We start from the raw sequence: 18,339 nt of genomic DNA, 5'->3' as shown, positions 1-18,339 counted from the left end.
CTACAATTTATTATGCATGGTCTAATAACACCACCCTTTGGCTTAGTTTGGGTATTAAAAACATATATTAAGAATGCAAGCCAGACGTGTTGCATTTGGTAATGCTTGTTTGGCTTTGCAAACCGTCACCCTTACATTAATCGTGGCTCTACAATAATGATGGCCCCTTCCACAATTGCTTTAAAAGAATCAATTTCCTTTGCTGTGCATTCATGATATGCAACACATCTCTGTTGGCACAAAGTTCAAAAATAATCTTTTTATGCAAACAATGTTTTAAGTTTTCTAAACATGGTGTATTTACCAATAAAAGGAGCGTGATTCAACTTTTTATTTTTTTCAGATTGCCAAGTAAATATCACAGAAGAAAACAATTCACACTTTCTGTCAAATGTGATTTTAAAACATCTGAAGCAACAAGAAGAGGAGGAGTATTCATTGTGAAAGTAATTATGAAAACTGAACCATTAGAACTACGTTTGCAGGAAATTATTGAAACATATCTGACTGGGTTTTGTAGTTTGTGTTTCCGGCTAATCTGAAAAGAGTTACATGGTTTGTTATTTCTATTATTTATGGACGTTTAGCAATAATTTAGTTCAAACTAAAAACATTTCACGCTTTTACACATTGCAAATCCAGCATTCACGTAAACTAGTATATATTGGAACTAGTATGTGTGTGAGAGGAGGTTCCTCTAATTGTGAAGTTTCGTATGTTAATGTTTACATTAATATCTTTCAAGAAGCCAAGCATAATTTCTGTTAAAACCATTTTTAAAACAGTTTTTATGAACCTTTGCTCTGAATAAACAGATTAATTAATACAAGACACTATAAAACACAGCAAATGTGTAAATGGAGCCTTGCAAAATGTCTTGTGCCCAAGCACTATGTAGTACATTCCGTCAGCAAAGAATCAGGTGTGGTGATATTGCAAGATGTACACAAATTACAATCAAACATTAGAGAGTCCATAGTCGTGTCTACAGTGTGGACATAGAGAATCTAACAACATCATCAACCGATGCATAATTAAAATTTTGCCTGTGTTTCACATGTCAATCGACCCTATAAAATTCCATTGATGGAATTTGCCATATCCTCCCATATCTTTTCAAACTTTTTGGGGCACCCCCTGCCATTATATAGCACCCTTTCCACTTCCATGCATCAATTCATACTATGACTCCATTCCCAACCATTGGTGGTTTGGGGCTCCTCCATTTCTGTGCTGTTTGTTGCGCTACCCCCATCCCCAAGTTTACAAAAAGCTTCTGGTATCTTCTGGACACTTTGGCCAGATTTACTAAAATGTTGCCTTTTCCAGTACAGCCACGTAACGGCCACCTTACGTCACCTTGTGTGGCTTTGTAAAGAGAAGGTAATGTAACACAGCCCCTTTCAGTTGCGTTGCATTACACTGTATCTGGGAGGCGTTCCATGGGCAGAGCATGGGCATTGCCACTAATCCACCCAAGGATTTTGGTGCATTTCCAGATTTAATAAAGCTGTTAAAACTGGGAATACATCAAAATATTATACAGTGAGGCGAAATGAGGAGAAGAATCTTTATCCTCGTTACTTCCTCTTTCTATGTGTGATGCATTTTGCCTTCACGCATAGAAAGAGGAAATTTCCTTACAAGATTGTTTTTGTGCAGGGTGGTATCCCTTCCTTCACAAAAACAATCCTGCCTGTAATGCAGGCACCTTTGCCCGTGGTGCAAGAGTGCATATGCTGGTGATGGACAGCCACAAGTGTGATAGGGAGCTGAACAGCACCATATCTCAGTAGATATGGCTCTTTTCAACTCTCTCGCGTTCATGCACAGCAGCTTTTACTTGATTCCCTGTGTTGCATGAACTTTTATTAAATGTGCCCCTTCTTGTTCGCCCCACCCGTTTTGCATGTGCATCTAACCACAACGTTACACCCATGACCTACTCAATTCTCTTTCCTAAATGTACCCAATGGACTTCTTTACGTGGGCCTTCCCATGATATATGTCCATTTCTCCATAGTCCCTTAGGCAGATGTCACTTCAGATTCCCCCAAAATGTTCACGCCAAACTTTGGTAAGGTAAATCCCAAGTAGCGCCTTCAAATGCGCAAGGCAGAATCCTGACCTTACTGGTGTAGCAGTACTGTCCAGTAACATCCTCATCTCTTTCTCATCAAGTTCACAACCCACCCAAATCCTTCATTTTATTGTGTGTCAGTGTATAGCCCTTTCCAGTAGTCATGATTCCAGTAGCCTGCCTTCCAGTGGTGATTCTCCTGGGATGGTGACCTTTTTAGGGACATAGAGCTAAAGGTGCATTTTAGTTGCAAGTATTTAATTAACAGGGAATACTGTGTCTCAAACTTTTGTTGCTCGTATATTTTGATTCCTACTTCGCTCCAGTTATCATCCAGAATTGGTATGCCTGTGTCGTCCCATCCCCTGTAACAACCACTTTTGATTTTGTGTCTTTTCATTTATCATAATTTAGAAGAGTTGGCATTTGAGAGCAAAATGTGTGTATTTTTAGAAAATGACAAACTAATGTTACAATGAGGTGACAATGTTGCTGCATTTCACACCCTATTGTTCTTAAATTGGGTTTCCCAACAATGCATAAAGCAATTGGTATATGTTTTTAAAGAAGATCTAACAGAACACTCAGTTGCAGTACTTAAGTTATTAAACTCGCTATATGTGGGCTACTTTTTAATAAGATTATGTAGAAGTCACTTATTGTTATATGTTACCTTCTGTGAACAATGACTTACAATAATTAAATGTTTTGTTTAGAAATTACTGTGACTAATGGTTTTTACTTTCTGTAACTGAGGGCGGTTCACGGCCTGGCATTATGTAAAATATGATTTCATGATTACTGTGAGAAATAGGGTTGTTGGTTGAGGAGGGGTGTGATTCCTTCTCAAGCACCAGCCACAATCCTTTTCAGGGTGAACCACAGTCACTAAATTAACCTGTGCTAACCCTCTAGCACCTTGGGACAAAAGCACTTAGGCTTAACTTAGAGGCAATGTGTAAAGTATTCATACAGCACTTAAACAGTAATAAAGTGAAAACATAACACAAGAAAAATCCCACACCAATTTAGAAAAATAGAATAATATTTAATAAATTATTTGACAACAAAATTCCAACCAGTACAACCGGAGCAATGCAATTTCAAAGCCTTAAGGTAAGTACAGTGTCTAAAAGCACAAAGCACCAACTGTGGTTACCTGGTCATGGTGGACCGGTACAAAGTCACAAGTTCAGGCTGATCGAGATGGAATGTGGGCCAGACATAAAGAACCAAGTTTGTCCCACTGAGAATTGTAACTTATATCCTTGATACAGGCGTGTGATGCAAGGTCCTGCATTGGCTTGCGTCAGGCTGTGTCGGTTCCGATGAGGAGCTGAGAGGGCTGCCATGCGAGGTCCTGCTTCAAGTTGCATTGTGCTGCATCGGTTCGGGTGAGGAACTGCAATGTACTGCGATCTATGGTCTTGCACTGCTCTGCGTAGAGTTACGTGGCGCTGTGTCAGTTCTGTGGAATCCCCTAGTTGGGCCAGTAGGAGTACACTCTGGTGCCAGCCAAGGGTCTAGGACCTAGGGGCACCTCTTGGGGATCAGGACCCACTCCAGCAGAGGCCAGCAGCAAGACAAAGGCAGGTCCAGTTGAGTCTGGGCAGGTGGGCAGATGCCGGGCAAGTCTCTGGAGCTTGTTATGTCCCTGTAGTTCAGAATAGGAGGCCAGTCAGCTAGTCCTTGGAGTCACTCTGTTGGTTCTGGGTTTAAGAAGTATGTCCAGTCTTCCTTCCTCAGTCAGCTGGGGGTGCTTCTTGCAGCAGGGCAGCAGAACAGTCCTTCCAGCAGCAAAACAGTAGAGCAGTACTTCTTCGGAGGCTTCCACAGGTCCAGACGTCATCTGAAGAGGGGGGTTGGGAGTCCTCATTTTATACCTGGTGCTAGCTTTGATGTGAAACACGTTTTTAGTGTTTTCCCCCAATAGAGGTGGTTGGAATTTCCCAGTCTGCCTGCGGTTAGTGTGAAGTTTTTTGTGTGTGAACCAAGGTTTGATAGGTGACAGTGTGATAGGTGACGGCTCCAACTTCAGCATTAAAGAGGGTTTTAAATTAAAATTCCTCAGACACCAAACATGATATTAGTACCTACATCCACACTGAAATTATCATGTATTAAATGTAATAAGGTAACCCAATGTTATTCTATGGGTGAGGTAGGGCGTGCAATGGTGAAAGACGAATTTGAGAGTTTTTCACTACCAGTACATCTAAAACTTAAAAGTAGAACGCAACCTGCCCTATGGGCTGTTTAGAGCCTACCCTATGGTGTGAAATATATGTATTAGGAAGGTTTAGACCTGGTTATTTTGCCGGCTGAAAATGTTGGTTTAACAGGCTGCAATGGCAGGCCTGAGCCATGTTATAAAGGTTACTTAAGTGGGTGGCACAATACGTGCAGCAGGCCCACTAGTAGTATTTAATTTACAAGCCCTGGGTACATGTAGTACCACATTACTGGGACTTATAAATGAATTACATGGGGCAATTGGGTGTAAGCCAATTTTACCATGTTTAAAGAAGAGAGCACAAGCACTTTAGCACTGGTTAGCAGTGGTAAAGTGTACAGAGTCCAAAATGGGTTCAGAAAACAAGAGGGGGTGACCCTGCAGAGAGTGCCAGGTCCAACAATGATATGGTTTTATTGGATGTAATTAAGTAGTTACCTACCCTATTACATTTCTATGAAATATTTGAAGTCATTATTTGAGTGACAGTTCATGCTGAGTGTGAAATACCAATTGCTTTTTTTAAAATTATTTTTATTTTGCAAAAGATTCAAACTCAAGATATACAGACAAAAAAAACATATATGACCTGTTACATACTCTTTCATTTGCATTTCATTTTTCTAGGGGGATAGTGGTCATGCAAAGAAAAGAAAAAACAGCATCAAACACCTAAGAGAAAATTGGCTATGTAATAGGCAGTTAAAAACACGGCATAAAAAAATGAGCACATTAATCCTGAATCATACCATGCCAAATAGCATTACATTTCCGTAGTGTCTTAAGGCCTCTGACCCTAGCCAAAGCTTTTTCACGCTAGAAAATTTCCGTAAAAATACCCACCCACTCCATTACATTACCATATTCCATAGCTCCATATTCCCCACATTTAGGACAACTCGTCCTATTGCTTAAATCCTGAATAGTTGTTTGTCCCCATATAGCTACCTTATCAGGTGTATAATACAACATAGTTATAGTTTTATATTGTTGAACCCTTAAATTGATAGACCATACTGCCTCTTTAGCTGTAGTTAGAGCAGTCTCTAGGGTTGTGCCAGATATTTCCTCCACAAGCATTGCACTCCATTTCTCGGCTAAGAGGTCCATAGGATCCGATCTCTCCTGACTGAATATTTGATTCGTGGTACCGATTAATTTTCCCTGACAGGGTTCATGTAAAAAGGTCAGTAATAGGTGGGGTTCCACCTCCCTAAATACTTGTGATCTCAGAAAGTAATACCTAAGTTGGAGATACTTAAAGTAATGCTGGCGCGGTATAGAGAAAAAAACTTTCAAATCTTGAATAGTACGAAAACCCTTCAAATCATACAAATCTTCCAATTTATCTATCCCAAGACTGGACCACTGTTTAGCTATGTTATCCCGAAATATATCTGGAAGAAGTGGATTATCCCAAAGCGGGAACTTAGTAAAATAAGTCGGCACAGAATCCATGGTAGATATGTCTCGCCAAACCATAGCTATGCCCCTCAGGGTCTTAAACCGTACCCTCTTAAAGTAATTGGGGTCCTGTATTCGATAAAGAGTCATGATTTAGCAAAAGCCTATGGCTAAAATCTTGGTCTTTATTGGAAAAGAGACTACGGAGTCCACTCGTAAACGAAGCCCAATAATATAATTTAAAGTCAGGCAGTGCTAAACCGCCTTGATTGAATGGATATTTTAGAAACTTAAAAGCCCGGCGTGTCCGCCTGTACCCCCAAATAAAACTGCCTACTATACCATCTAATTTCTTGAGAAACAAATCCGGAAGTTTCAGAGGAATGGACCTAAATAAATAAAGAAACCTAGGGAGGATTGTCATTTTGATGATATTATATCGTCCAATGATACTAATAGGAAGCTTGTGCCAAATCTTAGGATTCCTAGCAGTATCCATTAATAGCTCTTCATATTTTAATTTGATAATACTTTGGATCTGAGGAGAAACCTGAACATCAAGATATGTAGTTTCTGGGCAGTGTCCTGTTATAGGGATTCTGGTGTATAGTTCAACATAATCTGAGTTTTATCAATATTCAATTTGTACCCAGAGAAGATGCCAAAGCTATTAGCCTCTTGATTGATTAATTCGACCGACCGAGCTGGATATATCGAAAAAACTGCGATATCGTCCGCATAGGCATTACGTTTTAACTCATTAGGTCCACAGTATAATGGCCAAATACCCTCATTCATCATAAATGTTCGAATAAGAGGTTTAAGATACAAAGCAAACAGCAGGGGGGATAAAGGGCACCCCTGTCTTGTACCCCTATTTATACGAAAGACCCTAGACTGTAAACCCTCATAGCTTAGTTTAGCCTGGGGTGAGCGATAAAGCGCTCTTACCCAAATCAAAAAACTATCAGGAATTCCCATTGCTGAAAGGGTAGGCCATAAATAGGCCCAAGCCACCAGATTGAACGCTTTTTCTGCATCCAAAAGTATCATTCCTAATTTAACATTAGTTTGCTCAGCAAAATCAAATGCCATAATGGCTGTGTTAATATGAGTAGTCATGTCTCTTCCCCTAATAAAACCATGCTGCTGCTCTAAAACCAATTTTTCCATAAAGGGAGAGAGACGACTAGCCAGAATCTTCGAAAACCATTTGGCATCAGTATTAATAAGTGAAATCGGGCGATACAAACCACAGGATGCATGTGGCTTATTTTTCTTGAAAAAAAATACCATATTTGTATTATCCCAAGAAGGAGGAACCATACCTGTTTCTCCTATTTCCTTAATAACTCTTGCAAACAATGGGGTTAGAATGTTTTTAAACACTTTATAAAATTCAATCGGGATCTGATCTTCCCCCGTAACCTTGCTCATAGGGAGAGATGCCAAGGAAGACCATATATCCTCTACCGATATCTCTCGTTCTAATTGGACGGCCTCCTGGGCTGCTAACGATGATATTTGAGCTTTATCAAAATATCGAGAAACCTCCCCTATGTCGACCAAGTTTGAAGGTGCATATAGATCTTCATAAAAAAGAGCAAATTTCTTCAAGATCACCCTAGCTCCAGTGTGAGTCCCATTGTCCGCCCCTTTGATCTGAGCAATCCTGCTTTTAGATTTTTTATCAGCAATTTTATAAGCTAGTACTCTCCCAACTTGTAAGCTGTATTCATACTTTTCAGAACGAAATTTGTCAAAGATATCGGCCGCCCTTTCCTTAATAATCCCTAATGCTTTCTCCCTTGCTTCTACTGATTTAAAATAAATTGAAAATTGATCCTCCTCCTGTCTTCTAATGGATTGAGCATGAGAAAGCTCCAGGCCAGTTAAAGTTCCCAGTGCCGCCTTAACTACAGCCTCCTTAGCTTTATTCTTAGATAATATAAATTGCTGAGTAATACCTCTAATAAAGGCCTTCATAGAGTCCCAGATCATATAAGAAGAGGCTGTGCCAAGATTAAAACTCAGAAATTCTACCAAGAGTTTCCCCACATGTAGGATGTACTCATCATCCGATAGTAAGTAACGTGGAAAAGGAAAGGGTCGACCTATTTTAGCAACCACTGTTGGTTGGGTTGTTAATAAAATTGGATTATAAGCTGAAGTGATTTTAGGACAGATCTTCATCTTTGCTGTATTCAAAACTACATTGCTAACTCATGCCATATCCAACCTTGAGTATTTCCTATGTGGACAAGAATAAAATGCAAAACCCGAGGAGTCTCAATAGAAGACTGTCCAAGCATCATGTGTATCATGCAGCCTTGCAAGTTCCAATATTGCATTCCGCACTTTCAACATCCTTGCAGCAGAATATCAAGACGTATCTAACGTTTGATTCATAATACAATTGAAATCTCCCATAACTATTAGTATTCCCTGGAATTCAAGTAAGTTAAGCATAAGCGTGTTAAAAACCGCAGGGTCGTCTATATTAGGCCCGTAAATTACTGCTAAGACGTATTTGGTTCCATAAACCACTAATTGGGCAATAGCCCACCTTCCCCTCGCATCGGCCATAACCCGATCAAATTTATACTGCAAAAATGTACTGGCAAGTATAGCCACCCCCCCTTATTAACACAGTTTGGGATGAGCAAACAACAGTATTATGATTGATTGATTGATGTACTTATAGAGCGCAGCTATCACCCTACGGGCATCTTGGCGCTTGCATTGGGAACCCGTCCTGGTTTTTCCCTGTAAGATAACCCATACTGGGCATCCCCAAGGTGAAAGCCAGGCATCCCGCCGCGGGGGGCCGTTGTGGAGATTAAGCAGGCTTGTTGCCCAGAGCTGCATAGTGTGAACTCATGCTTAGAGTGGGCACCGAAGCGAGAATTATCGAGTCCGTGGACGATTGGGCTCTGGACCCTGCCGCGTCGGGAATCGAACCCAGGTCCCGGGTCTGATCTCTGCTTCAGGGTATGCCTCCTCTAACCAGTGAGCTACACTTCTCCACAATTATACCCTAATTGATTAAGTAATGTCTGATTCTTGAATGCTATATGAGTTTCCGTTATCAAAACAAAATGAGGGCGGTACATTTTTAGCTCTTCACGAACAAGTTGACGTTTGCGAACAGCATTCAACCCAGAAACGTTCCAACATAAGAATATGATCACTGCCATTTTATAGCAACAGATTCATTTTGTACAAGTTTCCTTAAAACCCTTCCAAAAACCACTCCCCTTAAAGACAAAAAATTCCTGTTTGAATCCCTTGCTTTTACGCTGTAATCAACAACCCTCTCCCCAACCACCCCCCCTTCTCACCCACCCCGTGTCTAAAGAGAGGAATCTGCCCCTCATTACTGTCTACAAGACAGCATTGTCGGAAGTTCAACTGCAGAGTGTCCCATAGAAAGAAAAAAAAGGAGGAAAAAACAAAGGAATGTTTTTCCCCCAAGGAATGTAGGCTAATGGAATAACAAAAATATGCAAAACATATATCGCCGTCTCCAATAGCCTATGCCAGAAAGAAAAGAGGAAATAGATACAAGGACAATAATGTTATTTCCCAGGTGCCTGTCGCCAAGACTTCAGGACTTCCTGAGCCTCCTGCTCTGAAAATGCCAGCTTAGTGTAGCCATCTTTTATTATTTTTAGTCGCCCAGGTCCTGAAGATAGACCTGCGCCCCAGCTGCCTTCAGAGGATCAATAAGCTGCCGAAGTCTCCAACGGCGATCCATAGTGTCCTTACAGAAATCAGACCTGACAAACATCGAGAGACTCCGTGCGTACTGGAGTGGTAGGCCTGGCTTTAATGGAGATCGCTTGCCGTAGTAAAAGATTTCCTAGACAGATTAAAATTAGTCTAGGAAAACGGCCAGGGAGCTTGGTTGTAGTCAATGGTAGTCTATGTGCCCATTGGATTTGGCTATCCCAATCCCAGACTGCCAGATCTGGGAAAGCCTTGTGAAACAGATTGACAACATATGTCCGGCAGTCCGCCCCTTCCGTTACCTCTGGTACCCCAAACACTTGCAAATTATCACATCGTTGTCGATTTCCCAGATATTTAACCTTCATCTGCATAGATCTTATTTGGGTTTCATGTGTGTCCGTACGTTTCAGTGTTTGGATCATGTGATCTTCGGTACTGATGGAGCAGGGTTTTTACTTTAAAAGCGTATACCTGTTTCATTTTCGTATGTTATAATTAAAAGTACTACTGATGAATTATTAACTACTAAAGATTTGTCAAGTCTGGTCTAATCAACCTTATTAACAGAAGAATTACACGTGGGAATGCTATTGCATGGCTAAAATAATAAGTGAACTAAGTTGGTGAGCAAATTGACAGAATAGATGTTGCTTATGTGATGTTATTGTGTTTTGCGCTTATAATTAATATGCATTAATGGCTTTTGATGTTGCAAATGGCTAGATAAATACATACACATAAGGGTATTAGCAGGGGAATAACACTGTATAATAATTTTCGTGCAGTAATTTTATTTTGTGTTTCATTTTACTTAAGTTGACCAATGTGGCCTACTAGAAAATGGCTACCATCCGCAGCCTGCATTCGAGTAGATGGAAAATTTGCAAGAAGGCTTCGCGCTGACTGCGACCTTGCCCTCCTGGTGAACTGAAAAGCCATGATCATGACGACAAATCCGGGAGAGATGCCAAATGCCCCTGAACGTGAAGACTGTTACCAAATCCGAATACCGATTTGTTGAACTTATAGTGGTCCCACGAATGGGATACAATTTACCCTAAAGAGACATCCGTAGAAGTAACGAATTAGTTATGGACTCCTTATTTCTATTCATTATTTGAGATGATCAATGTGTGAGAAAAACTAGCACTGTATCTCTGTGTACCAAGACGACATGATTTCCGCCATTCGACTGTTTTGTGAGATATGATTGCAACATTTTGGAATGTAAATTTAGTATAAATATTTGTAGACTAGAGAGGTCTAGCGCCACTTCTTCCCGAACTGATGATCCGAGGTCCCGATGCTGACGGAGAGGACGGTGACTCTACATGACGACTAGAAACTTTGATTATTTTGCTGAGGACCGGTTCTGACTTAGGATCTGACTTTTAGCCAGAATAGGTAAATATGAGAGAAATGAATTTGCATTTAATTGGCTTTTCTTACAATTTTAGATAAACAAATTCTGTTTGAATCACTGTGTCGGGTGGTTATTTTATTGTCATGATTATTGAATTTATTTGCGTGTTCTAAAATGTTTCACCAGATCTATAGCAACTAGTTGATGCCATTGACCTCAGGGTATATGCAGATTGGTTAGGTACTGAAAGTGTCTTCCCTTATACATGGCACGGATAGAGTGGTAGGATGACTGTTGGTGAAATGGGCCCCACCAGCGTGTGATGTGTGTGTGCGTGTATGACTGTGAAATCACTCCGTCCGTGGAAGTAGAGGGGATTCGGAAGCTCCGATCTGTACCAGTACCAGCTACCCTCTGCTGAAACTCTGCGATATCAGAATTGATAGAAGCTATCTGGTTTTTCACCTCTGACAGAGTAAGTCTAATGGTGGAGCTATCAGCTCTAGCCTGAGCGTAGTACGCCTGAGCTTCTGCCCTCTGTGTGTGTAGAATTTTAAGAATTTCTTGGAGCGAGGTTTGTTCAGCTAGCTGGCTAGAGCCGTCAGTCTGGTCGGTCGCATCTTCTAGATTTGCTTGAGTTAGTAACATATCTGACTAATTACATCTTGCAGTTCTTTCTGAGTTCCAGAATTAATTTCTAGAATATCCGCCCCTCCAGCATATGAACAACTAGGGCTTTATCTCAAAGTTTCAGAAACTGGTATCTTATTATCCTTGCTAGCATTGACGGCACCACAGTCCATGCCCTCAAACATTTCCTCTTGATTCTCAGAATCTACACCATGGCCACTATTGCAACAAAGTGTCGACCTTGATTGATTATGCAGAGACTGTGAAGTCTGAATAAATTGTAGCAATTGAGCAACACAGAGGGCCTCTAACTTTGAAATAGGCAATTGTGCTGCAGGCGTTGTCAAGATCTTCCCTGAGGCCGTTGGTACTGTTCCTTCCATAGATTTAGATACCCTTGTATCCTTCTGTATCTTTTCACTCACAGGTGGTGACACTACCTCAATTAGTGCACTCACCATATCCGACTCTGGAGGATAGGTAGCTGCAGCCCTGGGATTGTAATACTTCTAAGATGGAACGACCTACCTGTGAGGCAGATTGCGCAGGGTCAGCTTTTTCTCCTTTTTCCTCTCCTCCTTCGTTAGCACTCTCAGCAGCCCCTGTACTTGCCAATACTGCTGTCGCCCAAGCGCCAGCGCGCTCTCCCTTTGCGGGGTTTGATTTTTGGTGGACCCATAATCCTCACTTTACAGCAAAGAAGACCAATAGACAGATTATAGTTCAGCTTACGAGGCAGTCGATAAGAACGCCAAAAAAAGTCAGTGGCTGGAAGCAAAACCTGGAGTGGAATCCGGTCAGCCAGCAAAATCATACAAGCAGACCTCAATCTCACAAAATGTTCAAATGAGACCAAAAGGAATCCAAAAAAACAAGTCTCCGTCCCACTTTCTCCGCTTTCTCCGCCTGCGTTCAACACATCGACTCTCCTGGAGCCCAGCAGCCTAACAGTCCACCGTTCCAAAAGCCCGTCGCGTTGCCTAGCCTCTCCCATGGCTCACGGGAGAAAAACCAGCATGGAGCAGCGCAGAGCAGAAGGCCTGAGAGCAGGTAACAAATAGCAGATAAAGTGTCTCTTTTCATTCCAGCCTCCCATGTTTCCTTGCATTCTTATTTATTTATTTATTTTGAAGGTTTTATATAGCGCGAACAAGACCTTTGCGGGTATCAGAGCGCTTTACATGTCATATATTAGAAACAAGTATAAGCATAAGAACATACAATTAGAGGTGATTTAGATATAAGTTGCTCAAAAGTACAACTAGTAATTACAATACGGTGCTCAATAATACAGACTAATAATTAGAATACAGAAATAAGTAAGTAATTCACGTGAATTTAGCCATGAGAATCGCTTTCACTTCTTTTTTGAAGGTGGCAATGGAGGGATTCAAGTCTAGTTTCTGTGGGCAAAGCAGTCCAGATCCTAGGAGCCATTCCAGAGAAGGATCGGTTATAAGTTTTTTTCTTGGAAAACGTTATGCCCCATATTCCACTCTTGGGATTACTAGGGTTTGAACTGCATGTTTGAAGTTGTTTGCTGGCAGGAAGGGTTTCAGTTTTCGCATGCTGTTCATATGGAAATGTGCTCCTTTTGTGGCGGCACTGATATGCTTCTGCATCTTTAAAAACTGTCCAGTGTTACATCTAACGATTTCGCTGATTCAACAATGAGAGGTTGCCCTTTGAGTGCTGTTAGGTGCTTCATCCATTCCAGGATGGTGGACGATTTGTTGGGGGGGGGGCGATTAGGAGGAACTCTGTTTTGAGGGAGTTTAGTTTTAAATGGTTTTCGGCCAACCATGTTTGAGTTTTTTGTAGAGTTGTATTGAGAGTTTTGATGTCCTCAAGTGAAAGGATCTTGATGTAGAGTTGTGTGTCGTCTGCATACATATGGAAATGGATCTCTGAGAGACTGAGAAGTTGTGAGTGGTTCCATGAAAAGGTTGAAAAGTGTGGGTGAAAGGAAAGAGCCTTGTGGTACTCCTAACATGACTGGTACGGGGTTGGATAAGGATTGAGTGACCTGAATCTTTGAGATCTATTTTGGAGAAAAGAGGTAAACCAGGTCAGTACAGATCCAGATATTCCCATTCTGTGTTTCAGCAGTTCTAGCAAGTTGTTGTGTTTGACAGTGTCAAATGCCGATGATAAGTCGAGTAAGATTAGTAAACAGGCTACGTTTTGGTCAAGGATTTTTAGAGCGTCATCAATTATGTGTGTCATGGCTGATTCAGTGCTGTGACCTTCTCGGAAACCTGATTGGAATTGGTTAAGCAGGTTGAATTGTTCGATGTGGTTGATAAGCTGGGTGTGGACACATTTTTCCAAGAGTTTGGCTAGAGTGGGGATGTTGGATATCGGGCCATAATTATTTAAGTCCGATGGGTCAGCTGTTGGTTTCTTTAGGAAAGGGGATACCTGCCCTGTTTTCAGGCTTTCAGGGATGGTTCCTTGAAGGAGGGAGGTATTTATGATCTTGGTCCAGAGAGGTAATAACAGTGGAATGAAGTCTTTTAAGTAGTTGGCAGGAAGCGGGTCTGTGAAGTGGTTGGAGGTTAGCGTCTTTAGTATAGTGTCTTCATTGTAGGTGTTGAAGTATGACCAAAATGCATTGTTTTTAAGGTTGAATTTTGTGGAACATTTGACTTGGATACCTATCGAAGGCAATGTGGAGATCTTTTGCGTTTCCGTAAGGGATAATAGGTCATTGCGTAGGTCGGTTTTTATGGATTCTGATTTTGTAGTGAAAAGGGAGGCAAATTCCTCACAATTGGGGAGAGTGACAGGGATAGCCTTCGGGTGGATGGGTGAACTCTTGGTTTGGGCTTTGATTAGATCGACTAGTTTTTGGGGATGGTTCTTGGCTTGGTCTAGTTGGTTCTTGAAGAAGTCAGTTTTTGATCTTCCTGAAGTAGGAGTTTCTGGTGGTTCTTAGTAGCTTGAGGTGGTCAGCTGAATGTGCGGATCTCCATCGTCATTCGATTATTCTAAGTGAGCATCTGTCTTTATTTAGCCTGCCATCATACCAGAGTTTTTAGTCTTTTGAGGGGGTTCCTTTTTATTGTAGAGGGGCTATTTTGTCTAATAGGCTGTTCATGGGGTGGAAGTAGTGGTTGGTCAGATCTTGTACATCAACTAGGTTTTCCGGGGGACTTAGGATGTTTGGATTAGAGGATATGAGTGGGTCGGAGCTGATGTTTTTCAGATTTCTCTTCCAGATCTTTGTTCTTAAGGGTTGTGTTGAAGGACCTTTAACTGATACCATGATTTGGAATGTAATGATGTGATGGTCAGACCAATCACAGGGGAGGATTGAGTCGAGCTGAGTGGAGTCAACTTTGGAGATTACTAGGTCGAGGGTTGCACCTTTGTCATGAGTAGGGCTGTTACAGATTTGGTTAAGATTAAAGTCTGAAAGGAAAGCTTTGAGGCTGTTGAAAATGTGCATATTATGTTGACCGTCATTTGTAGCTACAATGTCCATGAGGTGTTCTATGAATGTGATGTTATCTCCTGGTGGGTGGTAGAATGTGTGTAATTAACATATTTGTTTGTTATTACTAGAAATATTTAAGCAAAGGTATTCACAGGAGTATGGTGCTGGGACATTGGAATTGATCACTGTTAGATAGCTCTGATGTAGGCAAGCAATCCCACCACCCAGCCTACCAATTCTGTCAAGTCTGGTGATGTCATAGTTAGGGGCTACTAGTATGTCCAGGATGAGTGAAGATGATTCATTTAGCTATGTTTCCGTAAGGATTAGAATGTCTGGTTCGTTAGTGAGGAGAAGTTCAGCTATATCGGCTGCATGTCTAGATGCGGACTTGCAGTTTAGGAGTATACATTTTAGCTGTGTCTTGTTGGATGATGTGGAGGATTCGAGTGTGATAGGGATTCGTGTTAGGTTGTTTTCAACTATGCCTCTGGAATTGGGTCTTATTGCTCTATGTGTGTTGATGGGGATAGACTGGATTAAGGAATCTATATGTGCATTATCTGGGTGCACAGAATTGTGTGAGATGTAAAATAACTCGTAGGAGTAGAGTAAGGCACCTAATTCTTTAGGTGATAAGGAATCTTTCATCCTGATAGGGCGGGATAAGGAATTGGTGTAAGGCACTGTACTCCATCTTTGGGGCTCATGATGTTGAGGGCTTACGTGTAGATGTTGGGTGCGAATAGAATTTTTGAAGTGTGTGTATGTTCTGGAATCATGTTTAGGGCGCGCTAGCTTGGGTTGCTGTTGAATCAAATCATGTAGAGCTTGGATGTCAGTTTTGACTTGTTGCAGATATAATAATATCTCGTATAGTCTGGGATCTGTGGTGAAAGTTGCCATATTTGATGGGTGGACTGCGGGTGATGAGGGAGGAGTAGTAGTTGTGTCTTGTGTGAAGTTTGATGGGGAGTCGTGTTCGAGATCCTTGTGTTGAGATTTTTCTATGGGCATGTCGATGGAGAGGGGGATGTAGAGCTTGGGTGTGGAGGGGTCTGGGTGTGGGTTAAGTAAGGGAATGTGGTGGTATACGTGGAGACAGAGGGGGCATTTGGGGGTATTGGAGCGGGGTGACGGTGGTGGTGGAAGGATGGAGTGGGGGGAGATAGTGAGTGTAATGGTGGTGTTAAGGTGCGAAAAGTGCTTACGGTGGTATGTGTAATTAGCTCGGTTGACAGATAGGTTTGGGATAGTTGTATGTGTAGAGAGGGACAGCTGGGTATCATGGCTTGGTTGGGAATCAGATTGAAAGTTGGTAATTAAGCTGTGGTTGTCAGGAGCTTTGTTGTCAGTTAGGTCTGGGGTGGGTGTATGTGTAGAGAGGACGTCTGGGTATCTTGGCTTAATTCTTGCGTTCTCCAGTTGTTCAGCTTATGCCGCGGCTGTCATTTTCCAGCGATTACATTCCCTTTGCAGGTCAGTTTCATCGGGGAGCTCCGCAGCGCGACTTCCCAACGGCGGCGTCAGTCCGCTATCTTCCTCCGTCAAAATGAATACCAATTGCTGATGTGATTAACTTGGTGCCAATAGGTACTTGCTGGTATGGTATTGTGTTATAGCTGGTCTCCAGGCATTTTCTCATCAATTCAAATAGCATTTTATGATATTATCATAGGTACTTCTATTTAAGGTGAGATACTGCACGGTATGTTTGCTGTCAAAGACTTGCACAGTCACTATAAGATGAGTGGCCGTGTTAGTGTCTGAGGGAGTGTCATCTGGCAAAACCAAGGGATAGCACTGCTAGCTACATTCTGAAATTGTGAAATATGTGTATTTTTTACTCGGTTCGTTCAAGTAGATTATTAGTCATGATATATAACAAAAAATCTACTTAGGAGATGAATGATTGAAAAATTAAAGAAATGGAAGCTAGAAGTGACGAAAGTCACTAATATACCTCTTTAACATTGTTAGGAGGCCATGTTAAATTACTTTTCTAGATTATTTGAATAGCTTGTTTAACTAATGGCCTTTCAGTGATTTTTTTTTAAGGAAGATTGTGGTGACACATGCACCATGTAAAAAATGTAACAAACCAAGATAAGAGTAAATTAAATCTGTATTGGCCAAACATGAAATATGTAATGGAAATGATGCTCTGAGGCGTGTTAAATGGTAAATGTCTTGAAGTATGTCATTTGTTGGTGAAATGTGTGGATGTGAGTTGACTCAAGGAAGCACTTGGATAACTGTGGTTTGTTTTTATTTTTTGTATGAGGTAAGTCGGTGTACAGGCATTTGATTTTGTTGTATTATGTATGCTTTTAACTAACCATAACAATAAAGCATAAAAACAATGTACCACCTGCCCCCACCGTTTTCCATGTTTTCTTGAGGGGTGCCATCACTGGCAATACTAGGAAAGGATGGGTTTTCTAGTCACTTTAAACAAGTACTGGAATAATGTATGCGTTCCCAATAAAACTGTATGAATTATGGTTATTAGGCAGTTTATCTAAAAATGTTGCTGTGAAATTCACAATATGGCCCCAATATTAAAAATGTTTCTGGAGGAAAAAATCTCTGCTGAACCCTGCTGATGCACGTCATTCATTCAGTTATGTGCCACCAATTCCACGTCTAAGATCTGCTAGTGTTCCCAACCCCCTGAAGTGAAGCTGAGGTATGGAGCTTCAAATGGAACATGGTGGATGAGGTGCGGGGGATGCTGGCAAGTCCATTCTGGGAGCCATCATGCCGCTACAACTGTTGACACTCCTGGGGATCTTAAAGTCTGAGATCTATATATCAGTTCTCCGGTCCACAAGCTGCAAGTGCAACACTGAAGTTCCAGCAAATGAGGTGAGAGTGCATTATACAGGATGTCTGTTTAAGTAGTACACAGGTGGGGAACACACGTTGTGCACTAGTTGGATTGAACTTGCAGCCGTCTGTGTGTTACCTTTGATGTTGTGGCGCTGCCGGTTACTACTCTCGACAGAAGGGTAGGGTGTGAAATTTGGTAGCCTGGAGGTCCTTGATATCTTTAAAGCCAAGCATGTATAGACTTGCTACTGGTATTCAGAGATCTGACATAGTTGAAATGATGCTCATGGGTTTCCAACCTCAGGTTACAGCGAAGTACAATAGTCACTCGCAGCTCAAAATAAAGCAAAGCCCATTAAGCCGTCTTATTGGTGTTAAGATTTGTGTAGTTCATTAAATCCCATGCAGCCACCCTACAAGCCCTGTTCATTCTCCGGTTACAGCTCCCATGGTCATGCCTTTATGGGTACCTGGTGTTCCTGAGAACAGTTCCCTCCCAGGAGATGCCACCATCCAAGTCAGGATGTCCTAATATCCATTTGAGATGCAAGTTATTTATCTATTACTCACTATGCAAGATATCTGTTTACGTGTTTCCCCATATATGGTACAGTTACATCTGGCAA

At 41.5% G+C, this 18,339-nt stretch overlaps 1 protein-coding gene across 13 annotated transcripts in view; it reads left to right on the top strand.

The window, feature by feature from the left end:
- Positions 1 to 10,926, top strand: part of STING1 (stimulator of interferon response cGAMP interactor 1) — a 216,052-nt gene extending 205,126 nt beyond the window's left edge. For 6 of the 13 annotated variants that reach the window (XM_085617914.1, XM_085617910.1, XM_085617911.1 and 3 more), the window contains 2 exons: positions 344 to 446; positions 10,266 to 10,926. In XM_085617914.1, coding sequence (XP_085474040.1) covers positions 344 to 444 — 101 coding nt within the window. In that variant the 3' untranslated portion in view covers positions 445 to 446; positions 10,266 to 10,926. Of the gene's footprint in view, positions 1 to 343; positions 2,803 to 10,265 lie in introns of those variants that run through there. The other 7 variants (XM_085617921.1, XM_085617919.1, XM_085617917.1 and 4 more) reach the window with 3 other exon arrangements.
- Positions 10,927 to 18,339: the final 7,413 nt, after the last annotated feature.

Source organism: Triturus cristatus, chromosome 7, assembly GCF_964204655.1.
Source record: "Triturus cristatus chromosome 7, aTriCri1.1, whole genome shotgun sequence".
Classification (NCBI taxonomy): domain Eukaryota; kingdom Metazoa; phylum Chordata; class Amphibia; order Caudata; family Salamandridae; genus Triturus; species Triturus cristatus.
Note: the sequence above shows the minus strand (reverse complement) of the source record. Positions and strands in the feature narration are given on the sequence as shown.